This window comes from Hevea brasiliensis, chromosome 9 (assembly GCF_030052815.1).
Source record: "Hevea brasiliensis isolate MT/VB/25A 57/8 chromosome 9, ASM3005281v1, whole genome shotgun sequence".
Taxonomy (NCBI): Eukaryota; Viridiplantae; Streptophyta; class Magnoliopsida; order Malpighiales; family Euphorbiaceae; genus Hevea; species Hevea brasiliensis.
The window spans coordinates 89017102-89044098 of NC_079501.1; the positions used below are offsets into that span (position 1 = coordinate 89017102).

Sequence of the window (26997 nt, forward strand, 5' to 3'; positions counted from 1 at the left end):
AGATTGAGCTTATCGAACTCGAATGAGTTCGACCTTAAGGAGCTTGCGTTCTAATTCATTTTAATAGTTTATCGAACTTAACATCAACTAAGTTTTGAGTTTGGCTCGTTAATATAATAAGTGAACTTAAAATGAGCTGAGCTTTAATTGAGCTTGAACTTAACATATTTTAAACGAGCCGAGTTCGAGCCTTAATATTAAAGCTCGAGCTCGAGCTCGAGCCTGAGCCAGTATTAATGAACCAAGCCTGAACAAGTCAAAATTCGACTTGACTCAGTTCGTTTCCACTCCTTGCCAAAATGGAAACTCTTGTAATTCACCATCCCTTTCTTTCCTTCCCTCTTCAACCCTCTCACTTCCTTTTCGAATTCTAATTAGTATTTAAAAGTTATTTTTAAATAATTTTATTAAATAATTAATTACTTATTTTTAATTTAATTCATAACTTAAAAAATATATTTTAAGTAAAAGGTTGGAAGTAAATAGTTAAATCAAATATCTTCTAAATTTCTATGTTAGTAACTCGACGTGATTAAATTAATTTGGGCAATATGCACTAATGAAAATAACTTGAACATACTGTTTTTACAAAAATTAAATCACAATTACTTAAATATTTAAACACAAAATTATATAATATATTTTTTTACTTTTTCTTTTAAAATATTAACAAAAAGATTAATTTATAATGATTTTTCATTTGATTTTTAAAATACAAAAATTGAATCATTAATTACGGTAACTTTGAGAGATTAAATTGTAATTCTTTGGAAAAGAAAAGCAGTGACTAAGTTGATGGAAAACATTTGGAAGAATGTTTTATTTAGTCATTGTATTTATTTAAAAAATTTAATTTAACTATATTTTTATTTTTTATTCAAATTAATCAAAAAAAATTTTAATTTAAGCTTAATTTAATAAAAAAATTAAAATTTATATATTAAATTTATTAATTTCTTGATTTTAATTAAAAAAATTAAAAAGTTTAATTTTTTAATTTTTGAACTAAATTTTTAAATTTTTTTAATTTATACCTAAAAAATAATTTTGATTTTGAATTTTTTTCAAAATTTTAATTTATTTTATTTTAAATTAAATTAAACTTAAATTAAAATTTATAAATTAAATAAAAAAATAAAAATAATTTAAGCTTTAAGCAGAAAAGATTTTGAAAAAAAAAGAACGGAGGAGAGGAGGTGTGAATATATGGAATTTGGCAAGGCATTAATAAGACAAGACAGACATCCACTTTTTGGTTAAAATTTATATTAGGAAGCGATTATCTGTATACGTATTTAATATGAAATTATATATTAATTATAAATTGATCTATAAATAATTATAATTATTAATTTTTTATAATTATTTAATGGTTATATTTTTTAGGATATATATATATATATCGATTATCGAATAATTGATGTAAACTGTAATCCACTCTTTTCAGGAGCCAATGAATATCATACAGGTGCCTTAAACAAATGTTCCAACGCTAGATCTGTGGCCAGCTAGCGCACCTCGACACATCCGAACCAATTGCGTCAATATTTTTATTCAATCAGATAATAAATTGATTAAAAAAAAAATATTCGAGTGTTGATTATGAGCTGTTAACACAATAATTCATTGACTCAAAGTTTTTAAAATTTTATAATTTAAAAATTTTTAAAAATATCAATTATATTTAAATTTAAATTTAATTAATAAATAAAATAATTTTTATTATTTTTTTATAAATAATTTATTATTTAATCTTTAAATTTTAATTGATAACATGGTTTGATTTTAATTTTTTAAAATTTAAATGATTTAATCTATTATTTATATTTTCATTAAAATTATAAATTATTTTATTTAATATTGTCATTGATTTAAGTGAAAATATAAATATACACTATATTAACAATAGATTTTATTTCTTTATTTTTTTATTTTTAATATATAATTAATATTTCATAAATATTAAGAATATAACTATTTAATTATAATATTATTTTTATTTTATATATTAATTATAAATATTAAGAATAAAAATATTTAAAATTTAAATATTTTCATATTTTCACATAAATTTTAATAATATAATTAAGATATATATAAATAGAATCTTAAAATATTCATTTTAAAAATAAAATTTAATTAATTACAATTATTTAATTATATATATATTAATTATTATAATATTTAATTAACATATATTTAATTAAATTTTTAATAATATATTGATTAAATCATTAATTCATTGATTAAATCATTAATTCACTGATTAATCTGTAATCGATCTTTAAATCAGGTAGTTTAATAATTATGCTCCGATGATTACAATGCAAGCAAAGCAAGATAGGGTAAATTCCGATGACCTGTGTGTACCATATTCTGGCCCCACACGCTCATTGAATATTATATGTTGTTGTCCTTTAGAAAGTAAAATTATAAATTTACAATTTAACTCAAAATGATTATAAAAAATTTATTAATTTAATAAAAAAATTAAAAAATTTTATAATAATTTTAATAATATTAAAAATATTAATTATAAATAACACCAAATAAAGTATATTTTTCGTACCAAATTAATTTATTTTGTAATATAATTGAACTATCAAAGGGTACACCTTATATAAACAAATAAATGATTGTACCAAAACATAAATAAATAATAAATAGTAAAAAATAAATTTCATAATATACAATATGGCTGTTAATTTTTTTTTCTTAATTTTTAATAAGAAATGGGACTAAGAATAACGAATTTGAGAGTAAATAGTGATAGAAAAATAAATAGATATTTTTTATGATATATAAGAATTTATGGTAAATTATGAGATTTTTTTTAATTAAAAATTAAAGAAGTTAATATTAAATTAAGTTTATCTGATGAATAATATATTTTAAATAACTGAATTAAGTTGTCCTATATAATTACATTATAACTATTAAAGTTTGTTTGAAAATATAACAATTTAGTTTCTTACCTTTAATGATTTGCCCATAAATGTATACGTTGGCTATTAAACTATAAAATTTAATATTTTTTTTATTATGAAAGATCTTAATCTTGTATTTTTAACTAAAAATATAATTAAACTAGAGAGATTTGTGAGAAAAAAAAAACAATATTTAATTTGTAATATGACTTTTAAATTTAAATATTAATAGTTAATAAAATAAAAAATTAATAATTTAAAATTTAATTTTTTTTTAATCTTTATCTTACTTCTAGTCATGAATAATTTTTGAGAATGCCTGTTAGAATTAATGGTTGACTATAGTTTATAGGAAAAAAGGTAAATTATAATTTAGTCTTTAGGTTCACCTATAATTTAATTTCTCTATTTAAAAAATTAAGTAATTTATTCCTGTAATTTAATAAAATTTATAATTTAATTTTTACCATTAAAATTTTAGTTAAGTAATTATTAATTTTAACAAAAATATAAATGTTCTTATTTTTATTTTTAATCTAAAATAATTTAATCTATAATGTTTTATTTTCTTAATAATTTAGTCTCTTAAATTTTATTTTATTTTATTAATAATTTAATTTTTATATTTTTAAAATGTGAATCCCTTTAAATTAAAAAAATTTAAATTTAAATTATTAAATATGAATTAATTACTTTAAGATTTTTAAAAATTTTGGTTAATTATAAAATATTCATATATTTTATAAATTAATCCTTAAATATTATGACTATTTATAACTAAGCCTTTATAATTTTATAAAATTTTATTTATATTATTATTATTTAATGATGTATAAATAATTATATATATATATATTTATCAATTTATAATATTTTCATATATTATATTATATTATTATACATAAAAAAATAAATATAGATGTAAATTATTATTAAAATAAAATTTCAACGACTAAATTATCTTTAAATTAAAAATAAAATTAAAAATATTTTAATATTTTAATTAAATTTAATTAAAAATTAATTATAATTTAATGATAAAGACTAATTTATAATTTTATTAAAACATTAAAAATTAAATTACTTAATTTAATAACTACATAAACTAATTTATAAATTTAATCGTATTTCAAAAAATTAAATTATCAATAAAATAAAATTATCTTTAAATTAAAAATAAAATTAATAATATTTAATTATTTTTATTAAAATTAATAATAACGTAAATAAATTTATAAATTTTATTAAATTTCAAGAAAGCAAATTACTTTGTTTTTTCAAATTCTGGAAGGTAAGTTTTATCAAATTTTAAATATTAAATAATAGTTTGTCCAAAAATTCCTAACAGAAAATTGAATAAAGAAATTGGACTTCAATCAAAAGTCCATCTTTGTTTTTAACCAAAAAAAAAAAAAAAAAGACTATATGGGTATTTGATCTTCTTTCGTCCTCTGGTCTGCTTGAGCCTTGACTTGCATAGACTTTTCGCTTATCTTGCCAAAATGGAAACTCTCGTAATTCAGTTTCCCTTTATTTCCTTCCTTCTTCAACCTCTCACTTCCTTTTCGGATTCTAACTAGTAATTTAGTTATTACGTCTCTGTTGTCTGTTTCAATTCTCTTCCAACTTTCCAGGAAAGTGTATATATTGAACCATGGATCACATATGAAGTATAATTAAGAGAGTGAAGGTGGATTATTTTTAGTTATTTGTTTTTTTATTGTTGTGGCTATTTTGCTGATCCAAGAATGGTAAGAAGAAGAATGGGGAGAGCTAGTTTCAATATTGAAGAGGTTGTGGAATTCTTCAATCATCTCTATGTGGAGAAGCCTTTTTTACCCTTTTTTATACCCCTGGTTTTGGTTTGCTGGGGCATTGAGAGATGGGTTTTCTCTCTCTCCAGTTGGGTCCCTCTTGTTCTTGCTGTTTGGGCGACTATTCAGGCGAGTCTTTCTCCATTACTCTTTAAGCTTCCTCTTGCTTGTTTGTTTGTTGTTGTTATCTGTTCTCTAACTAGTCTTAGATATTAACACTTTGTTGTTTTAATTTTTTTTTTAATTTTCGTTTTAAAAGATACGGATTTTGTGGTTATTTTTAAGTAATTGCTGGACATGAACAGTTTGGATATAATGAGAGAGAATTTGAAAGTTGATATTTTTCTTTTTCCTTCTGCTCAGAATTATTGCTAACAGATTTTTGCTTGAATTTTTTTTTCCTTTTACTTTATATATTCTTAATGTTTATAATTTTCTTTTTCTCTTTTTAATTTGTTAATACTTAGCTTAGCTGTTCTTCTTTTGTATTCAGTTGCAAGATTCTGTTTTTAACTAAACATAATGTGGTGAAGTATCATTTTTTTTTCCTTTTGAGAAATTTGTTCAATTCATTGGCATATCATTTCTTCTTAGCTGGTATATTATTTCCAGTACTTTGCTTCTTAATTACATTGTTCAATATTGGTGAATTATGTGAATTTCATAATGCTCCAAAATGTATATAGTTGTCTGTCGCACATGAATATCTCTCACTTCTGGAGGAAACTTCCAGAGGATAAATCGTTCATGAGTTGCATTATCCTCTTGATTACTGAAACTGTTCCAAATGCTTAATTATTAGTTTGTATGAGATTCCCATAATGGTGAATGTAATCATATATTCTCAAAGGTTTGGCATAATCCATTTTTTTTTAAAAAAAAAAAAAAATCTGTTTCAAGGTGGAAGCTATTTGCTGGAGATTTTAAGGGAGTGTTCAATTCTCCACTGGTTTATTGCTGATCTCATTTCAACTTTGTGTCTTCTGAATATTGAAGAGTGAAATTTTAGGATTTACATATGGTCAGAGGAAATATTATTATACTTTACAGTATTGCAGTAATCAACGTCAAATACTTGTTGAAGACTTGAACAGAAAGTGGAAGCGAGTTGTGTTGAATACCTCGGTACCTATTCTTTATTTACCTTTGTTTTACACTGTGTGTATGTGAAATATGTCTTCTTTGGAGATTATTATTTAACTTCAGTCATTTATACAGCCAGCAACACCACTGGAACACTGTGAGTGGCTGAACAAGCTGCTAATTGAAGTTTGGCCCAACTACATAAACCCAAAACTTTCAATAAGGTTTTCATCCATGGTTGAGGTCAGAATTCTTTGGATCATATAATAGCTTACAGCATAATTCAGTATTGAAATCTTACTCCATCTTCTGTTTGATGTTTATTTGGTTGTCAGTGTCTGCACACTTAGTTGAAGTTGATGGGTGGATTGATATGTTTCACCTGATTTGTTGCTTTGTTTATTGGTCTTTTTGTCCCCTTTTTCTTATTTGTTATTGACAAAGAGGCTTTGGTTGAATATTTCAGGATTTTATAGGGGAATAGGTTTGTAGGAGAACCAAATCCAGAACATTTACAAATTTAGATATGTTTTCAGTTTCTGATCAGACATATTTTGTTTATCTTATTTCCTTTGGAGTCAAATGCTCCCAAGTCACCCTCCTTGTGGTTATACCTCCACCACTGCATAATATGAACATTTATAGAAAAGTATAAACTTCTTAATTCTTATATAATTTTTTTTTAATTATTTTTCTAAAGCTTCACTTCTTATATAGATCAAGAACCTTCCATTTCAGTTTGTTATTTAAGTTGTTTTGGAAGTGATACTGGAACATATAATCTTCAAAACTGTAGCCAACCTTAGAAGGGAAATCTCATTTTATTTAATATGAACCGATGGATGCTGACACACACATTAGGACATGCTTGCAAACAGGTGCAAGTGCACTTGCTTAAACATGAGTTTGCAGTTTTTTAGTTTGTAGGATTAAACTAATTAGTTGAACCTTTCCATGTGCAGAAACGTCTAAAGCAGCGTAAGTCAAAGTTTATAGTAAGTTTTATGCTTCTTACTTCATAATCAGGTGTTGAATGATATAAACGTATCTTTTAATGAATTATATGTAACATTAATATGTGTTACTGAGGAAATGCTACACTCGATGTAGGAAAGAATTGAATTACTGGAGTTTTCACTAGGTTCATCCCCACCTTCCTTGGGTCTCCATGGAATTCGTTGGTCAACTTTAGGTGATCAGGTTTGTTTTTTAATTATGTTTCAACGTTTGCACTATGCCTTCTTTAGGGTTATATTAACTTATTACTTTTTAACGTTAAACCTTTTTTTTTTCTGGCTTAGTTTTGTTACTTTAGTGTTCAACATTTGTCAATGAAATTCACTACTGGTTTGCTATTTATTTATGTAAATGCAGATTCACGTTTCTACTCATAATTTAGTGTTCTATTCTGTATTTTCTGCTGTGTTTAGTGATCAATGAAGATGTAGTATTTGAATCCTCTAGTTGAGATATTTGTATGATGGCAGTGATGTTCTGCTACTTCTATGCCACAAATTATTAATTAGTGATGTTGTTCTGTTATTGAAGCAAGTACTTTACCATGAGCTTGACTGGACATGGAAATATTGAAAGAGCTATATCTTCTTCACAATGCAAGTTCTCAATGAGTTCTAAGTAGACTTCACATTGTACAAGGCTTGCCAGTTACAAAAAAATAAAAATGTCATGAACTACTTAGTGGATGAACTTAAAACAACTGAGCAAGACATCATTTTGGAATATGACTAAACCAGTGAAAAATATACACTAGCATGGAAATATGGAGTTTGCAGAATCTTTCTATTTCAAGCCTTAGAAGAAATTTTTATTTCCTCTCTTTTAGTGCTTGCTTATGCAAGTACCAAATAATAGCTTGTTTGAAGATCTGTGGTAAGGTTTTACCATTGTGCGGGTTTTTTTTTTTTTTTTTGGTTTGGGGGTGGCGGCGGGTGGGGGGAAGAGGGAGAGGAAAAGAGGAGGGGAGGGTGGTGTCTATGTTTTAAAGTGCACGGTAATGTCTTGATCTGCCTTCAGTTCATCTTTGTCATGAGAGTATAACAAGTCCTGAAAGAACCCAAAATCTTTGTAAGACAAGGACTCAGTAAAAAACAGGGTTTATTGTTTGATGTCATTGGGGCATTTTATTTAATTGTTGCTCAATAGCCCCTCATCATCATCATCATCTACTTCTTTATTTCCTTTAGGTATTAGGAACACCTTTAAATTAGGCAATCGTTAGTATTTGCTACTCTTTGTAAAATAATCTAAATTAAATGGTTATGGGACTATATTCTCTTATATTTATTTTGGCTATCAGATAGGGAAACATATCTAAGACTTTACTAAGCATTTCTTGTGCCTTTTGACAGCGGTTTATGCATGTTGGTTTTGATTGGGACACGAATGACATAAGCATTATGCTCCTGGCTAAGCTGGCCAAGCCAATGGGAACTGCTCGGATTGTTATTAACAGCCTCCATATCAAGGGTGATGTACGTGAAATAGTCCCCTCTCCTCTCTCTCTCTCTCTCTCTCTCTCTCTATTAATTGTAACCATTTGATGACTTAATGATTTTGATTATGAAGTTTTCTTGGTAGAACCAGACTTTGAAAAATGAATATGAGTCAGAATCATTGAGTTTCTTTTATGTGTAGGACCCATTAGTGGGCTGCATCTCTTATCTGCACTGATCTCTTTCTATCTCTTTTACTTAATTGTTGGGCTTGAAATAGTTGTTTTGTAAGCAATTAAGTTGACATGGGAATAAACTCAAAGTGAAAGTTTGTGTTCGTAATAATGGCAGTGCAACTCTGTGATTTAATCTATTCTAGCAGTAGGAGTAGGATGACTAACAGTGATCAGTTTGGGTACCATTTAGTTCAACTTTTTGTCTTTTACTAATTAAAATTTACTTTTCCATGCTTTTTTTTTTTTTTTCTGTAAAACAAAGCAATAATAAAAAACATGTTTTTTAAACATGTTTCTTTTACTTTTTTATCAAAGGAAAAATAATCCAACTTTTTACCCAATTAATGTTTGAATTGGTGATGATTTTCATGGCTCTGGTAGCAATTAATACGATTTTTGCTTGGTGCTACTTTTCTGGAACACACCACTATCTTGTGATTTTTGCTTCTAATGCTTTTTTGCTTCCTCTAAGAAGCAATTAATTTTATTGTATGTAAACAAAAAGTGCTTTTCTTCTTTCTGCTTTCAAATTAGTGGAAAGCTAAATTTTTTTTTAGTAGCTAACTAACCAAATGCTCTATATATGTACATATACTATGCTTTGTTTATCTTGTAACAGTTAATAAAATTATTCCTTATGCCGGTCTCTCCCTCTCTTTCCTCTCTAACTATTTGTTTGAAGAAGATAAAGTGCCTCATCGTTGCCTATCTTTTTATCTTTTCCATATTGTTTTGCCAATGCAATGAACTATTAGCAATATCCTCTCAATATTGTTTTTCAATGTGGAATTACTCATTTGGAGTTATGTAATCATATTATAATAGCTGTTCACATTTTGTATCATGAGATGGTATTATGCTAGATGTTATAGAAGGTGAATTTTGGAGAATTTGCAAATGTGATTTGATGAATACGGAGATTGTCCCTCTTTTTGGGTCCAGTAGGTACAATCTGGCTTCTGATCAAGATCCTTGAAACAATTATTTGCTTCTTGACCTCACCTTTTAAGCTAAAACTTAATCAAGCAAACTTCTCATTCATGCTATTGACCAATAATTTTATAGTCCAATTTCCTTGAAGTAGCATCTTCATTATAGATACCAAATTGCTAAAACATTATTTTTATGTGAAATGGTTGAATCTTCTTTATATTGAAGTGAGCATCTTCTTTTCGTTTTTTAAGATTCTATATGTAGCTCTAAGCTTAGAGGAACTATCAATTATGTTTTGCTCTTAATTTTTTGTTGATTGGATATGTTGTTCCTGGATTTTAAATTTTCTGTGGGATTTAACTCCATGATGCACAGGTATTTCTTAGTTGCAATTTGAGTTGCTCATTTATGTTTGGCAGCTTCTCATAGTGCCTGCTTTGGATGGGAAAGCAATTTTATACTCATTTGTTTCAACTCCAGAAGTAAGAATAGGAGTTGCCTTTGGAAGTGGTGGAAGCCAGTCGCTACCTGCCACAGAACTGCCTGGTGTATCTTCTTGGCTGGTGTGTTTCTTATCTTATTATATTTTTACATTGACAGAAATTCGATGAAGATTATGCTTAGTCTTTTTGCATTTTTTTGAAATCCTACCTCTGTTCTGGCCTCCTCGAAAAACTAATCAAGCAGTTTTGGTCAATTAAAGCAGTTGGGAAGATTAAAATAGAGAATTGGTATAAATGGATAGGATAAGAGGCGTGAGATGGGTCTAGCTGGATTTGCAATAATTCCTGAGTAATAGATATAAAACTAAACTATGTATTTCTAATTTCAAAAGAGCATGGAAGAAAGCCATATATAACTCACATGTTTAAGGAAGTAAATGTGAACCTTGAATGATGGCAAATGAACATATTTATTGACTCAAATTGAAAAACTAAACTATCATACTTAAGGTTACCCATCAAGTTGCCCCCCCTCCTTGCCGTTTATCTTTTGTTTGATTCATTATCTCAACCTATTTCTCATCAAAATATTGCATACCTCATCAAATATTGCTGGAGCTCCTTTTATGGAACTTATCTGTTCACGCGGGAATGATGCCTTTGAATAATGATTTATCTCATTGAGAATCACAAGTCCAAGAGTGTGGATCAATAAATAGGTAGGCCTCCAACTGAACTAGGCTTGAAATTGGGCTCCTCATCACCAAAATGGCCAAGTTATTTTAGTTTGGTTTGCCTTGAACTTATATGCCCTTTGATTTTCTTGTACATCACCGATGTGGGACTTATTCCCATAAACTATATTCTAACATTCTCCCTCAAGTGCAATTGGGTTCAGCTCAAGCTTCACATGACTAGTTGTTACTTGGCATTGCATGGGGTGGCCCATCTAATTTGGGTCTGCTCTTCTTGGCTCTGCCCTCAATTTCTAGGTCACTGGGCTAGCCTATGGATTTACCTATGTCTGGCTTGATTAGCTCAGTTCATGATTTTGGCTTGCTATGGCTCAGCTTACCATGCTTTCTGGTCCTGGATCTATGGCTGTTAGACCTTACCGCTCTAATACCATGTTGAAAATTTCGGGATCAATAGTGTGGATCAATAAAGAAGCAGGCCTCTGGTTGAACTGAGTTTGAATTTGTGTTCCCCATCACCAAAATTGACCTAAACCTTTTTAATTTGGTTTGCCTGGTACTTATATGACCTTTGATTTTCTTGTACACTGCTGATGTGGTACTTGTTCCCACAGACTATATTCTAACATAGCTCATCATGCATCCCTGTGAAGGCTATTTCTTATGCCACTATAGTTTCATTATTATTTTTTTTCCCTGTTAAATGCAGGTCAAAATTCTTACTGAGACCTTAGTTAAGACAATGGTTGAACCTCGGCGCCGTTGTTACTCTTTACCAGCAGTAGATTTAAGGAAAAAGGCTGTTGGTGGAGTTATTCATGTGACAGTCGTTTCTGCTAGTAAAATTTCTAAGAGTAGCTTGAGAGGAAGCCGAAGGCAACAAAATTATTCTGCGCACGGTAGTTTAGAAGAGCATTTTGATGATAAAGATTTGCAAACTTTTGTGGAGGTTGAACTTGAACAGTTAACAAGGAGAACAGATGTGAGATCAGGCTCAAATCCAACATGGGATTCAACATTTAATATGGTTTTACATGAAGAAACTGGAATTCTTCGATTTCATCTTTACAATTGTAACCCCAACAGTGTGAAGTTAGACTATCTAGCAAGTTGCGAGATAAAGGTATCGTAGAAATTATTCTAGTTTTATCATACATTACAGAGCCACAGGTCATGGCTTTTCTAGAATATGAAAACAATCTGTTATGGATGTTTTACCTTTTATTTTAACATTGTTCAGGACATATAATTGTTTCTGGTGCTGTATAAGTGTGTTGATGTTTTTTGCTTGTATCTTTTGTATGCATCAAAACAAGTTTTGCATTAAAATTTTTTATAGACTGAAAATTAGTGCTATTTAATGGAAAGACCCTCTTTTCCGCCCTTCAGTAGTGCCAATAAGATTCATGCATCTCTTACTAAAATATCAATTGAAAATGAGAAGCTTTTAGTTGATTGGTTCCTTTATTAACCTTTCAATAAAAATCCCATGATATAATAACTATTACACATGTTTGACATTTTCAAACAAGTAAATTCCTTTTCAGTTTTACAGAAAACAAAATCACAACTAAAATCCTGAAATAGAACACTACATCTATATCAGTACTGCAATAGTGCAATTAGCTAGAATTGAATAAAATTTTGTTCAACTAAACATACCTGTTTTCATTTACAGAAAGCATTTTATGCTTATCAATTTGTTTTTATTGTTTGTAGAATTAATCAATATTTTAATATTTTTGGCTTGCTAGCAGATGAAGTATGTTGCGGATGATTCAACAATGTTTTGGGCTGTAGGACCCAACTCAGGGGTAATTGCTGAGCATGTTGAGTTTTGTGGAGAAGAAGTAGAGGTGGCTGTTCCATTTGAGGGGCTTAATTCAGGGGAGGTAGGCTTAATTCAGGGGAGGTACACCATGTAAATTCTGAATATTTTTTTTTAAGTTACTTCCTCACTGATAGAACTATTTACTGATGCTTTGTCTTGTCTTTCAAAATAAAAGTCATATATTTTACTTGTTCACGTAAAATAACTACAGCAAGCTTGTGATAGCTTTCTTGGGGTCAGGATTCAGGAAAGATAATTATTCTAAGGACGGTGTATTTTGGAAATTATTTGTAAAAGATGTCTACTTATCATGAATCATAAAAGTTATTTGAGATCATTAATGGTTAAGAACAACATTTCAGGTCTTAGACCATCTATCACTACTTTAAATAAACACAATTTCGTTCTTGGCTGAACAGTAATTGATACTGATATTTCTTACTTTCTAGCCACCATTGTGAATGTTGGAGCCTGGATTAACATGAGGCCATATTGTAGTTGTTGCATCTGTTATAAATTTATTGCTTTCTTTTTTCTTCCCCCTAATTACCAATTTTAAATATAGGTGAATGAAATGCTAGTTGCTGTCATGCCGTTAAATGAAATTGGATGACTAGATTATTATGTGCTTCCTTCATAATTTTTCATGGGTCTCATACAGCCTTTTGGCCTTTAGTCAATTTCAAATGTCAAATTTTAAATACAATTCTATCATGCTTATTACTCTTTGTTTTTTTAGTAAGTTAGACTCTAAATAAACTCATTATGATTTTTTCACTAGCAGATGCACTTATACCAAGGTACTTCATTTGTTTATTTGCATTTTGCAGTTGTCAGTCAAGCTTGTGTTGAAAGAATGGCAATTCTCTGATGGTTCGCGTAGCTTCAACAAGTTCCATGTTAGCTCTTGGCAGTCAATGGATGGATTATCAAATACTATTTCAAGAACAGGAAGAAAGATTAATGTAATTGTCGTGGAGGGAAAGGATCTTACCACAAAAGAAAGATCTGGAAAGTGTGGCCCATATGTTAAACTGCAGTATGGGAAGGTTGGTTTCTCTGTCTCCATAGAATGATGTGGAATACTAGACTGAGGTTTAATTTGCAAATACTGAAATCTTAGCTATGTGAATGTAAGTACTTGTTGAGATTATTTATGACTCGGAAAATGCTGCAATTCTTCTTCTCAGGTTTTCCATAGAACAAGGAGTGCTTATGCTCCTAATCCTATCTGGAATCAGAAGTTTGAAGTTGATGAGATTGGAGGGGGTGAATACCTTAAGATTAAATGCTTTAGTGAAGAAATCTTTGGAGATGATAACATTGGTAGTGCACAAGTAAATATGGAAGGACTGGTTGAGGGTTCAATCAGGGATGTGTGGGTTCCGCTTGAAAATGTGAATTCAGGAGAATTGAGGCTTCAAATAGAAGCAGTGAGAGCTGATGGTTGTGATGGCTCAAAGGTATGCATTTATTAGCTTGAAATAGGGCATTTTCAGTAGTTTAGGGAAATGCACACAAGGAGAAAAACCCTATTCTTGGCATTAAAAATTTAGGTGGACTTAACTGAGCCAAATAATTTATGGAAGACTAAAAGCACATGCCCAAATGCATGAATTTGTTAACATGGTCTTGTGTGTAATATGGGTGAACTGACTTTGGGCTGACCCGTCCAGCATGCCCAGTTGTTATTAGGCTTCAATGTTAGGTTTGTTCAGAGCCATCTTGTTCATCAAATGAAATCTTAGCTTGTTACAGCTTGGTTATTTCCAATATATTGGTAGCTAATGATCTTTCAGCTCGGTAATGCCTACTCTAACATATTAGTTATTTCATTTCTTTTATCTTGGACACTTTTAGGGTTCCACTACAGGCTCAGACAACGGTTGGATTGAACTTGTTGTTATTGAAGCTAGGGACCTTGTAGCTGCTGATCTCAGAGGGACAAGTGATCCATATGTGAGGGTGCAATATGGGAACTTGAAGAAGAGAACAAAGGTTTAGAACATCACTTTCATAATTTAAATAATGATATTCCTTGCTAGAATTTTCAGATCCTCGTGTTTATAAACAGACAATAGTTGTATTGTGATTTTTTTTTTTTTGAAACAATAGCAATGTTCTTATTGTAGAAAAGAAATGGTAACTAGTTTATATGACATTGCCTTTGTTCGGTTGGTTGGTGATCCTGTTATGATCTAGTCTATCCCATAGCATTGAGATTTCAGTCCAAGGCATCATCATATTGGGGTGATGATTAGCATATATAGTCTGGAATATTCCATATTTGCAATTAATGTCCTGCAAAAGAGGACCAATATTTGTCTATCCTTTGTATTAATATGAACATGATCTACCTTATCTATGTGTATAGCACCACTACATTTGTTTACCTCCTGCAAAAGAGAACCATTATTTTTCCTCCGTGATTATATAGACATGATCTACCTTATACCTTTTTGCCATTATTATTGGATCTTGCACCCTTCATTTATTGACCTGCTGTATCATGCTTGTCAGGTTACTTACAAAACATTAAATCCTCAGTGGAATCAGACCTTAGATTTCCCTGATGATGGCAGCCCCTTAGAGTTGCATGTGAAAGACCACAATGCTCTGCTGCCTACATCAAGCATAGGCAACTGTGTGGTTGAATATCAGAGATTGCCAACAAATCAGATGTCTGACAAGTGGATACCGCTCCAAGGAGTGAAAAGGGGAGAGATCCATATTCAGATTACTAGGAAAGTTCCAGAAGTACAGAAGAGACTCAGTCTGGATTCTGAAACATCTGTAATAAAATCTCACGAGTTTTCTAGCCAGGTGAGAATACTATATATATATATTTTTTATTTTCGTTTTCAACTGACATTTATGGCCTTGCGTTTCTTTAAGCTATAAAATAGTAAGGAAGGAGAAAAGAGAGAGATTTGGGAGGAGAAATTCTATTATATTTCATTCAAGCTGCACACGCCCATATATATAGAAAGGTTAAGAAAACTAATCCTAAACCAACTCAAACATTTCTCTCTTATTAGACTTAGGAGAATAAAGTAGCACGGGATAATCTCAACACTCCTCAAGCTGGAGCGTACATGTCATATGCTCCAAACTTATTACAAATATATACAATCCGAGAACATCTAAGAGACGTAGTGAAGACATCTGCTAACTGATCATTCGAATTAGCAAAATTGGTATACCCTGGTCACACATACATATATATAGAAAGGTTAAGAAAACTTATCCTAAATCAACTCAAACACTGCTCTCCTATTGGACTTAGGAGAATAGAGTAGCATGGGATAATCTCAACACTGCCCCTCAAGTTGGAGCATACATGTCATATGCTCCAAACTTGTTACAAATATATTCAATTCGGGAACATCTAAGAGACTTAGGCCCTGTTTGGCATTGAGTTTCAGAGCCTAAAACTGCTTTTTTGAATAAAAGCACCATTTTATATGCTGTTGAGAAAAATAGTTTGAAAAAATTTATTTTGTTATTTTAGTGTTCTTATGACTAAAATTGATTAAATTTAATTTTTAATTATTTTTTAACACTCTCTAACTAGTATATTTAAAAAAGTGATTTTCTCAACAGCAATGCCAAACAGGCCCTTAGTGGAGACATCTGCTAACTGATCATTCGAATTGATAAAACTGGTAGCAATACACCCTGATTTGATCTTCTCTCTAACAAAATGACAATCTATCTCTATATGTTTTGTTCTTTCATGAAAGATTGGATTTGAGGTGATACGAAGGGCAGCTTGATTGTCACATATTAGTTTTATTTGTTTAACCTCCCCACACCTTAATTCTTGGAGAAGTTGTTTTAACCAGATAAACTCACAAGTTGCTAGGGACATAGCTCTATATTCTGTTTCTACATTTGATCTTGCGACTACGTCTTGCTTTTTACTTTTTTAGGATATTAGATTCCCTCCAATCATAACACAGTATCCTGAATTATATCACCTATTTACAAGAGAACCTGCTCAATTCGCATCAGAGTACTCAACAACTTGTGAATGGCCCTTGTCTTTATACAATAGACCTTGTCTAGGAGATCCTTTAATATACTTGAGAATGCGAATTACTGCATTCTAGTGATCACTGCTTGGAGCCTGGAGAAACTGGCTTACCACACTAACGACAAATGAGATATCTAGTCATGTAATAGTAAGATAATTCAGCTTACCAACTATCCTTCGATATCTGCCAGGATTTTCCAATGGCTCCCCCAGTCGTGGAACAAGTTTGACATTTGGATCTATAGGAGTGTCTACAGGTTAATAGTCTATCATGCCAGTGTCTTGAAGTATGTCCAAATCATATTTTCTTTGGGAAATGACAATAGCCTTTGTGGATTATGTCACCTCAATTCCTAAAAAATATTTTAGTTTTCCCAAATCTTTAGTTTGAAAGTGACTGAACAAATGTTGTTTGAGACGAACAATCTCATCATGGTCATTTTCTGTTATGACAATGTCATCAAAATAAACTACCTGATAAATGCATTTACTATGATAATAATGGCCAAAAAGCACTGAATGATCTGCTCCTCTCCGAGTCATTCCAAACTGTTAGACTATAATACTGAATCGACCAAACAATGCCCTTGGAGATTGTTTTAGACCATATAATGCACATCCTAGACGACATACGAGGCTGGACTCCCCCTGAGCAACAAATCCTAGTGGTTGCTCCATATAAATCTCCTCAGCGAGTTCCCTATGCAAAAAGGCATTCTTAATATTCGAGTGATGCATTGCTGCCAAAGAGATAAGTAGATGGATTGATGCAATTTAGCTATTGGAGGGAAGGTGTCACCATAATCAATCCCATAAATTTGAGTGTAGCCTTTGGCAACTAAATGAGCCTTCAAGTTATCAATCTTCCCATCAAGACCTACCTTTATAGTATAAATCCAGCGACATCTAACAACAGATTTACCCTGTGGCAATGGAACCAACTCCCAAGTACCATTATTGTGAAGAGCAGTCATTTCCTCTATCATTGCACTTCGCTATCCTGGATGTTTCAATGCTTCTCTAGTAGTCATGGGTATGGAAATATTAGACAAGGTAGAAATAAAGGCATAATAGGATAGTGATAAACGATGATAACTCAAAAAAATTATAAATGGGATGTGGGTTTCAAGAGGAACGAATACCTTTGTGGAGGGCAATGGGAGGAGATGTTGTATCTACTGAAGGCATGATTGGAGTAGGTGACGGAGGAACAGGTCATGAGTCATCAGGAGCAGTTAATGTACCTATATCATGAAGAGAAGGATTATTTGTGTTAACAGAAGGATGAGGACGACAGGAGTAGACTTGGAGAGGATGAAGACTAGGAATATTGACTTGTGATGGGGAAAAAAGAGGAACAAGTAAAACTTCAGAAATGCATCTTCAGAAATATAAGGATATTTCAAAAAAAGATTATATGTTGTTGAAATAAAATATTTATTTATTGTTGGATCATAGCATTTGTAACCTTTTTGAAAGTGAGAGTATTTGAGAAAGACGCACTTAACAGATTTAGGTTGGAGCTTATATTTTCTAGGAGTGTGATTATGGACAAAACAAGTACATCCAAAGAAATGCAATGACAAATGATGGGAATCTTGATTTGAAAATAAAATTGAGTGAGGACTTTGATGCTGCAACACAGAGAAAGGCATTTGGTTAATTAAATAACAAGCAGTAAGAAGAACATCTCCCCAAAAACGAAGGGGAACATGATGGTGTATAAGTGAGGTACGGGCAGTTTCAATAAAATGCTGATTTTTTCATTCAACAACTCCATTTCGCTATGGAGTATATGGATAAGAGGTTTGATGCGTGATTCCCTGAGAAGACATGAAATTGGTGAAGGGAGAATATAACTATTCTTTTTCATTATCATTGGGTAATACCTTAATTGTAGCACCAAATTTATTACGGATTTCAACACATTTTTTGAAAAGTAAGGAACAATTCAGAATGATTTTTTTATTAAAAATACCCAAGTTCAATGAGAATAATCATCAACGAAAGTAACAAAATAATAAAATCTTAAAGTTGAATTGACACGACTTGGTCCTCATATGTCTAAGTGAATAATATCAAACATAGGGTAGCCCTATTATTGACTCGTGAAACGAAGCTCGAGTTTGTTTCCCAAGTTGACATGACTCATATTCTAAAAAAGACAATGTAGAAAGAATAGTTACTATTTTTTAAAGTTTTATAAGACTTGGATGACCTAGATGACTGTGGAGAAGATCGGCAGATGCAACTGAAGTGAAAGCAACTAGTGATCTTGAGGTAGATAGATGATATAGTCCTATTCCAATCGTCTTCCCCGTACCCCGATCTTGCACAATAATAGTCAGCCAAAAAAGTGACAAAGCAATCAAGATTTTTAGTTAATTTGCTTGTGGACATTCATGTGCAAATAAAATTGAATTTAAAGAAACAGAAGAAATAGGTCGAACTTCTCTTATTCCTTTAACCTATGTCTATGTGCCATTGCCAAATATAATTCTAAAGGGAATTGAAGGGGAACTAAGGTTAGAGAAAAGGTTTATTACTAGAGATATGATAAGATGCATCAGAGTCTAATATCCATCGGCCAATGGGTGTAGACTTGGTTAGATAAGTAAAGGAATTACCAGAATGAGAAGTGCCAGATGAGGATGATTGTTGTTTAGTAGTTTGATACTATAAGTACTCATTGTAGTCAACTCCAGTTAAGACAATGGAATTCATCACCATGGGTTTGAGCCACGTGAGTTGTGGGTCAGCTTGTGTTGGATTGATTGATGTGTGGTAGTTGACCATGTAATGCCTAATAAGTGTCTCAAGTGTGGCCACTTTTGTCACAATAGGTATAATGGGATTTAAAGCCGTGCAATGCCCAACATATTTCGTAAGTGTGGCCACTTTTGTCACAATAGGTATTGTAGAAAGAGATGATTCTCCATGATTTCAATTAATTTGTACATGGGTATATATATACAATTGATTCCTATAATTGTGTTCTATTAATTAGGAATAAATCCTAAATAAGAAATCCTAAATAGGAATACAGAATATACAGAGAAATAATATAGTGATTGACTTTCCATAACACTCCCCCTCAAGTTGGAGCATAGATGTTAATCATGCCCAACTTGTTACAAATGTAGACAATCCTAGCTCCATTTAGAGCTTTTGTGAAAATATCTCCTAACTGCTCTCCAGTTTTGATGTGTCCTGTTGAGATGATCTATTGTTGAATCTTTTCACGAATAAAGTGACAATCAATCTCAATATGTTTGGTCTGCTCATGAAACGCCAGATTAGAAGCAACATGGAGAGCAGCTTGATTATCACACCACAATTTCGCAGGCAGGGAGGTCTTAAAACCTGTCTCATCTAGTAATTGAAGCATCTACATTACCTCACATACTGATTATGCCATGGATATGTATTCGGATTCAGCACTAGATCGAGAAACTACACTCTGCTTCTTGCTTCTCCAAGACACCAAATTTCCTCCAACAAAAACGCAATATCTAGTAGTTGACCTCCTGTCAACCTTAGATCTAGCCCAGTCGACATCTGAAAAACATTCAATATTCAAATGCCTATGATTACCATATAGCAAACCTCTTCCTGGAGCGCCCTTCAGATAACACAAGATTTGTTCCAAGGCTTCCCAATGAGCAACAGTTGGGGAAGACATAAACTGACTTACCACACTAACGGCATCAGCAATGTCAGGACGGGTGACTGTAAGGTAGTTCAATTTTCCTACCAATCTCCTGTATCTCTCTGGATCTTCAAACAACTCACTATCCCCTGCTAACAGTTGTAAAGTTGGAGTCATTGGTGCGCTACAAGGCTTAGCACCTAATTTTCCTGTCTCTATCAATAGATCGAGGACATATTTTCTTTGAGATAAGAAAATACCCTTCTTACTTCTCATAACTTCGATACCCAAGAAATACTTTAACAATCCCAAGTCTTTGGTCTGAAACTAGGTTTGGAGGAAGGTTTTGAGAGATGAAATACCTGCAGAGTCACTCCCAGTGATGACAATGTCATTCACATAGACTACCAGGAGAATTAGACCAGCCTCAGATTGCCTATAAAATACTGAGTGATCACACTTACTCTTTTGCATACCAAATTCCTGTACTACTTCACTGAATCTCCCAAACCATGCCCTAGGACTTTATTTCAAGCCATAAAGAGACTTTCGAAGCCTACAAACTTTACCCAACTCCCCCTGAGCAACAAACCCAGGTGGTTGCTTCATATACACCTCCTCCTGAAGATCACCATGAAGGAAAGCATTCTTGATATCCAATTGATGCAGGGGCCAATCATATGTAGCTACTAAAGAGATAAACAAGCGAATAGAAGTAAGTTTAGCTACAGGAGAAAAAGTGTCAGAGTAATCAACCCCATATGTCTGAGCATATTCTTTTGCTACAAGGCGTGCTTTTAACCTAGCCACAGAACCATTAGGATTTACCTTTACTATAAATACCCATTTGCAACCAATAGCTCTCTTACCAGTGGGCAAAGGCAACAGTTCCCATGTACCATTAGCATCTAAAGCCTCCATTTCCTCTTTCATAGCATCACACCACGGGATGAGACAAAGGCCTCACTAATGATTAGGGATAGGAACAGAGTCTAAAGAAGTAACAAAACATCGAGAACAAGAAGACAATTGATTATAAGAAACAAAAGAAGAGATAGGGTAAGTACATGAACGTTTACCTTTACGAAGAGCAATGGGTAAGTCTAGATCAGAATCATGATCAGTATGAGGTACAGGATCTCCTAATGAAGTAGCTAGTGGAGGATCTGAGTCAGGAATCTCCAATCTCCTGGAATAAACATGAACAATGGGAGGTCGAGTAGGTCTAGAGACAGAAGGAACAGTCTATGGGAGAGGACTAGACATTGGTTGGACAGTATATATTAAGAGATCATCCTCCTCCCCCTGACTCTCATACACAGATGATTGAGAAAAAAATGGAGTGGACTAAAAAAATGTGACATCTGCTGAAACAAGATAACGATTAAGAGTATGAGAGAAATAACGGTACCCTTTTTGGAGCCGGGAGTACCCAAGGAAGACACATTTGAGAGATTTTGGATCCAATTTAGTAACCTGTGGACGAACATCATGCACAAAACAGGTACAACAAAAAATACGGGGTTCAATAGGGAACAAAGATTTTGTAGGAAACAAAACAGTATAAGGAATATCCCTATTAAGGACAGAAGACGGCATACGATTGATAAAAAAACATGCCGTAGAAACTGCATCCGCCCAAAAGTGTTTAGGAACTTTCATCTGAAAAAGAAGAGCACGAGTTACCTCAAGAAGATGTCGATTTTTTCTTTCGGCTACGCCATTTTGGGATGGGGTATCCACACAGAAAGACTGATGAAAAATGCCATTTTGTGTCATATAAGACTGAAATTGTGCTGAAAAGTATTCCTTGGCATTGTCACTTCTTAATATGCGCACAGAAATATTAAATTGAGTTTTGATTTCATTACAAAAGGCACAAAAGATAGAAAAACAACTCAGAACGATTCTTTATTAAATATAACCAGGTAACACGAGAGTAATTATCAATAAAAGTAACAAAATAACGAAATCCAGTTTTAGAAGTAACAGAACAAGGACCCCAAATATCAGAATGAACTAACTCAAAAGGGGATGAAGCCCATTTATTGACTCTAGACAAAGAAGGCAAACGATGATGTTTTGCAAACTGACACGACTCACATTCTAGTACTGATAAAGACTAAAATTGAGGACACAGCTTCTTCATGGTAAACAAAGAAGGATGACCCAATCTACAATGAGCTTCAAGAGGTGTTAAGGTACTGGAACAAACAAGCGACCGCGGTACATGATTTTCTAGAATGTAGAGACCACCTGACTCGCGTCCTCTACCAATAATCTGCTTCGGCGTAAGATCCTGAAATAAACACTGGTCAGGAAAAAAGGAAACAGAACAATTTAAGGTATGAGTAAGTTTACTAATAGAAAGTAGATTAAAAGAGAATTTTGGTAGACACAAAACAGAAGATAAAGAAATTGACGAAGTCGAGTTCGCAGTTTTAGAACCCTTGACACAAGAAGTAGAACCATCAGCTAAAGTAACAGTAGAGGAAGTGAGATTAGACTGAAAAGCAGATAGAAGACTAGAATTACATGTCATATGATCTGTTGCACCAGAATCAATAACCCATTTGGATGAGGAAGACACAAGGCATATAGTGGATTTACCTGACTCAGCGATCGCAGTGACAGGGGAACTGGTAGGCTTTAGAAATGCCTGATACTGGGAAAATTGTGCAAAATCCTCTGCAGATACCAAAATAGTTTTCTCAGAGGAAGATACTGTAGAATTCTCTGCTGCCATATTTGTCATTTGTGATTGCTGATTTTTTCTCTGAAGTTGTAGACAATTATATTTTGTATGGCCAGGCTCATGGCAATAATAACAAATGACTCCTCTTGAGTCCTGATTAAAACTAGCCTCTCCATTACGCTGATTACTTCTGTTGCCTGTAATTCCTCCTCTACTTCCTCTTCTATTACCCTGTTGTCCATTTGGATTACGGCTAATAAGAGCACTACTGGCAGGCTGTGAAGATTGAGTACTCTCTGTACGAAGGACCCGTGTGAACGTTTCATGCAAAAGAGGAAATCTCAGAACTGGAGAGAATATGAGATTTAGCAGTCTCATACTCTGAAGGAAGGCCTGCAAGAAAACTCATAATACCGATTGTTCGTTGGGCTCTTTGAACTTTCACATCAGGACTAAAAGGCAACAATACATTAAGTTCCTCATATACCCGTTTAAAATCCATAAAATAAGCCGTGAAAGACTTATCCTCTTTCTCAGCACGGTAGAATGCCTTACAAACATCATAAATACGGGAGATATTCCCTTTACCAGAATACAGAAAATCTAAGTAATTCATCAATTCCTTAGCAAATTCACAGTGATTAATTAAACTAATTACCTCACTATGAATCGAGTTCTGAAGCTGCAAAAACAATTGAGCATCCTCCCTTAGCCAAGTTTGTTGTGTATCATCAGTGGGTAGATCTTTAGTAAGGTGATCATCATTATCAATGCTACACAAATAGACCCTAACAGTCTTACTCCACTCCAGGTAATTCGAACCATTAAGTTTGTGTTCCGTGATCTTAGTCATCATCAGAATCACATCAGAAATAACATTCTTATTGTCTGCCATTTGTTGAGACAAAGAAAACTAACCGAAACGCTAATCCAAAGTGCTTATAGCAACAAAATAACCCAAAATTACAAATCAAGCAAATACCGAAATAGGATTTGAGAGCCAAACCTCAGAAGTCCTTTAATGGTGTACACAGTGGTGGAATGAGGGGGTTGAGGCAATGCCGGCGATGTTGATCGGGGTCGAAACGGCCGGTCGGCAGCCAAGGTCTCTCCTGAGCTAGGTAGTGAGAACAAATAATCACCCTAGATTGATGACCTGCTCTGATACCATGTAGAAAGAGATGATTCTCCATGATTTCAATTAATCTGTACATTGGTATATATATACAATTGATTCCTATAATTGTGTTCTACTAATTAAGAATAAATCCTAAATAAGAAATCCTAAATAGGAATACAGAATACAGAATATATAGAGAAATAATATAGTGATTGACTTTCCATAACAGGTATAATGCAATTTAGAGCCTTTTCATTTCACTTTTCGGAAACTGCCCTGTCCTTACTGATTTCCAATTTGCACAGCTAACATAAATGTTTCAATTTCATTTGTTTCAGATGCACATAAAGAAATGCACAATAATCGAACAAAGACATCTTCTAAAGAACGAATAATAAAATCCATTAAGATTTGATCCCGTACAGACTGATCGAAGTCCTATCAAAGTCAAGACCATAAAAAACTTGTCTCACTGCTGTTCTTGTGCAGTAACGCTATCAGAGAATGGCATAAGAGAATTGAACTCATCTTTCAGTGTTTTATTTGCCCTAAATAATTAGCCATATCTTGTTGATTTTGTTGGAGATGGATAATATTGAGACGACTTTATATATACGTTGTAGGTCATTAGTGTATAAAGTCTTAGCCTTAGTCCAAACCTTATAACATGTTTTACAAGATTGAAATAAGGTGAGTAATTTAGGGTCCAAAGAATGCCATAAACGACTACATAACCTGTGCATCAATTTTGTTCCAAATAGTTCTATTAATTGTAACAATTTCACTAGCATTCTTAACTAGATGATCATCATAGCCTTTTCCCATAAACGACAATTCTACTGAGATTGACCATGATATATAATTATTATTACCTTGCAGTTAACGATAGTAATTGTTAGAGACTTAGAAAAAGGAGAGAAAATTGTCTTAGAGTCGCCTGTATTGGAGGAGCTGCTCTTTTTAGTCATGTTAAGAGTGTTACTGAAAATTACACTTAAAAAGAATTGTTTGAATGAAATAGGTCTGAAACAATGTGGAAATAGAAGCTTTTGCCTTTAGAGTTGAGAGTCCAAGGAGACTCAGAACTGTTTTGTAGTTGAGAAGACTCATTGGTCAAGGACGAGTTGATTGGCGTTGACTCTGGCAAGAAAGGTGGCTGGAATATCTGTCACGCACCGGCACATGTACTAAGTCCTATGATAATATGGTGGTGTGTGGAGGCTAACGGCAAGGATTCTAGCTACTGGATTTTAGGAGCGGATTCATTAGTAGCTCTAGTTTTGTCCTAGATTGGTGGTCTAGTCAACCTCCCTCCAGAAAAGGTGTATAGGAATGGCAGTGTCATTTTTAACAAAAAATAGGGGAAAAACTCTGAAGGAAGAATAGGTCAAGGCTTTTATCTGGCTTTGACACCATATAAAATAGAAACGAAGGAGAAAAGAAAGAGATTTGGGAGGAGAAATTGTGTTATATTTCATTCAAGCACACACACACACACACACACACACACATATATATATATACATGTTACAAGAAGAGAAAGTTTAGGAAACTAATCCTAAACCAACTCAAGCATCACTCTTCTATTAGACTTACGAGAATACAGTAGCACGGGATAATCTCAACAAAGCTTTGTGATGATTTTGAAATGCTTCATAGTCTCTAATGTAATGCAAAACTCTGAGAATGTTTTTGGATCAAATGTAATCCTAGAAAGTGATTAATCATTTAATTATTTCTTTCTTTATTCTTTTCTTTTATGGTTTGTCAATGAACTATACAATGGTGTACATTTTTCTGTTGAATATTTTATTCTTGTTCTTTTTTACTTCTTTTCGCCATGCCGATTAACTTTTCTTTGTTTAATGGGCATAGCAATATATTGTACAAATTGGTTATCTTTTTCAAATGATATAATTCCATGTATTTTGAATTTGATCCACATAATTTCATTGAGAGGAAAAGAAAATTTCATTATTCACTTTATATGAGATTCGTCTTGGCGTATGATAATTTATTTGCTATAATATTGATCATATGAACAAATTTTACAGTTTTTATGTATGAATTTGATCAGATGAGAGAGATGGTGAAGAAATTTCAATCTTTGATTGGGGATCGTGATCTTGAAGGACTTTCAACAGTTTTGAGTGAGATGGAAGGGTTAGAGGATTCGCAAGAAGACTACATGGAACAGCTTGAGACTGAGCAAATGCTTCTATTGAACAAAATAAAGGAGCTTGGTGAGGAAATGTTTAACTCATCAACTTCCATGAGCAGAAGACCTTCTGTAAGTTGAAATATGTTGCCAATTCAAGCTTGTTTGTTACTATTATCCTTTTCAAACATTATCTTGTACAAAGACCTCACACTTTAAATATGTACACGAATCTCCCAATCTGTAGCCCATGTTTTAGTCACCTTCATGTTGTAGAATTTGTTAATGGCTCATAACTCTTTCGGTAATAGATGAAGAAATTAGCCTTCGTGTCTTAAGATACTCAGCCTGTTTTTGTTGTTTTTAACTTTAGTTTATATAATGAGTAAATATCACACGCAATTACTCAACTTTATTTGTGTTTTCATAAAAGTTATTGAATTATAATTTCTTTCATAAAATACACTGAATTTTAATTTGATTTCACAAAAGTCACTGTAATTAAAAATTAAAGATTTCTAGTTTAACTTGTTAACCTATCAACTATTTTACAAAAATTAAAAAAATCTTATTATTTGTTTCTTAAAAAAAAGGAAAATAGAATGTATAAAACGCTTCTAACTACGCCCTCCCCTTTTTCTGTTTTTTCTTTACTAGCAATCATTAGTGAGATAATTTTATTTGTAAAATAGTTTACAAGTCAGTAGATTAACCTGAAAATCTTTAATTTTCTATTATAGTGACTTTTATGAAATCAAATTAAAGTTTAATAGTTTTATGAAAGAAATTAAAATTTAGTATTTTTTATGAAAATATTTATAAAGTTGGGTGATCACATGTGATAATTACTCTTTATATAATAGTTAGAGAGAGAAAGAGAGAGAGAGAGAGAGTGAGTGATATCAACATTGTTCATTTGTTACA

The 26997-nt window shown here is 32.2% G+C and overlaps 1 protein-coding gene across 2 annotated transcripts; it reads left to right on the plus strand.

Annotated features, from left to right (window-relative positions):
- Positions 1-4365: 4365 nt before the first annotated feature.
- Positions 4366-26411, plus strand: LOC110662430 (uncharacterized). 2 transcript variants are annotated; one of them, XM_058153912.1, is made up of 14 exons: positions 4366-4870; positions 5792-5866; positions 5960-6067; positions 6787-6819; positions 6935-7024; positions 8194-8316; positions 9866-10009; positions 11294-11707; positions 12342-12476; positions 13246-13464; positions 13606-13878; positions 14276-14413; positions 14936-15238; positions 25993-26411. In XM_058153912.1, the coding sequence occupies exons 1-14, from the start codon at positions 4676-4678 to the stop codon at positions 26212-26214; spliced, it is 2472 nt and encodes an 823-aa protein (XP_058009895.1). In that variant the 5' UTR covers positions 4366-4675; the 3' UTR covers positions 26215-26411. The 2 variants fall into 2 exon arrangements, with proteins under 2 accessions (XP_058009895.1, XP_058009896.1); XM_058153913.1 differs by lacking the exon at positions 11294-11707.
- The last annotated feature ends 586 nt before the right edge of the window (positions 26412-26997 follow it).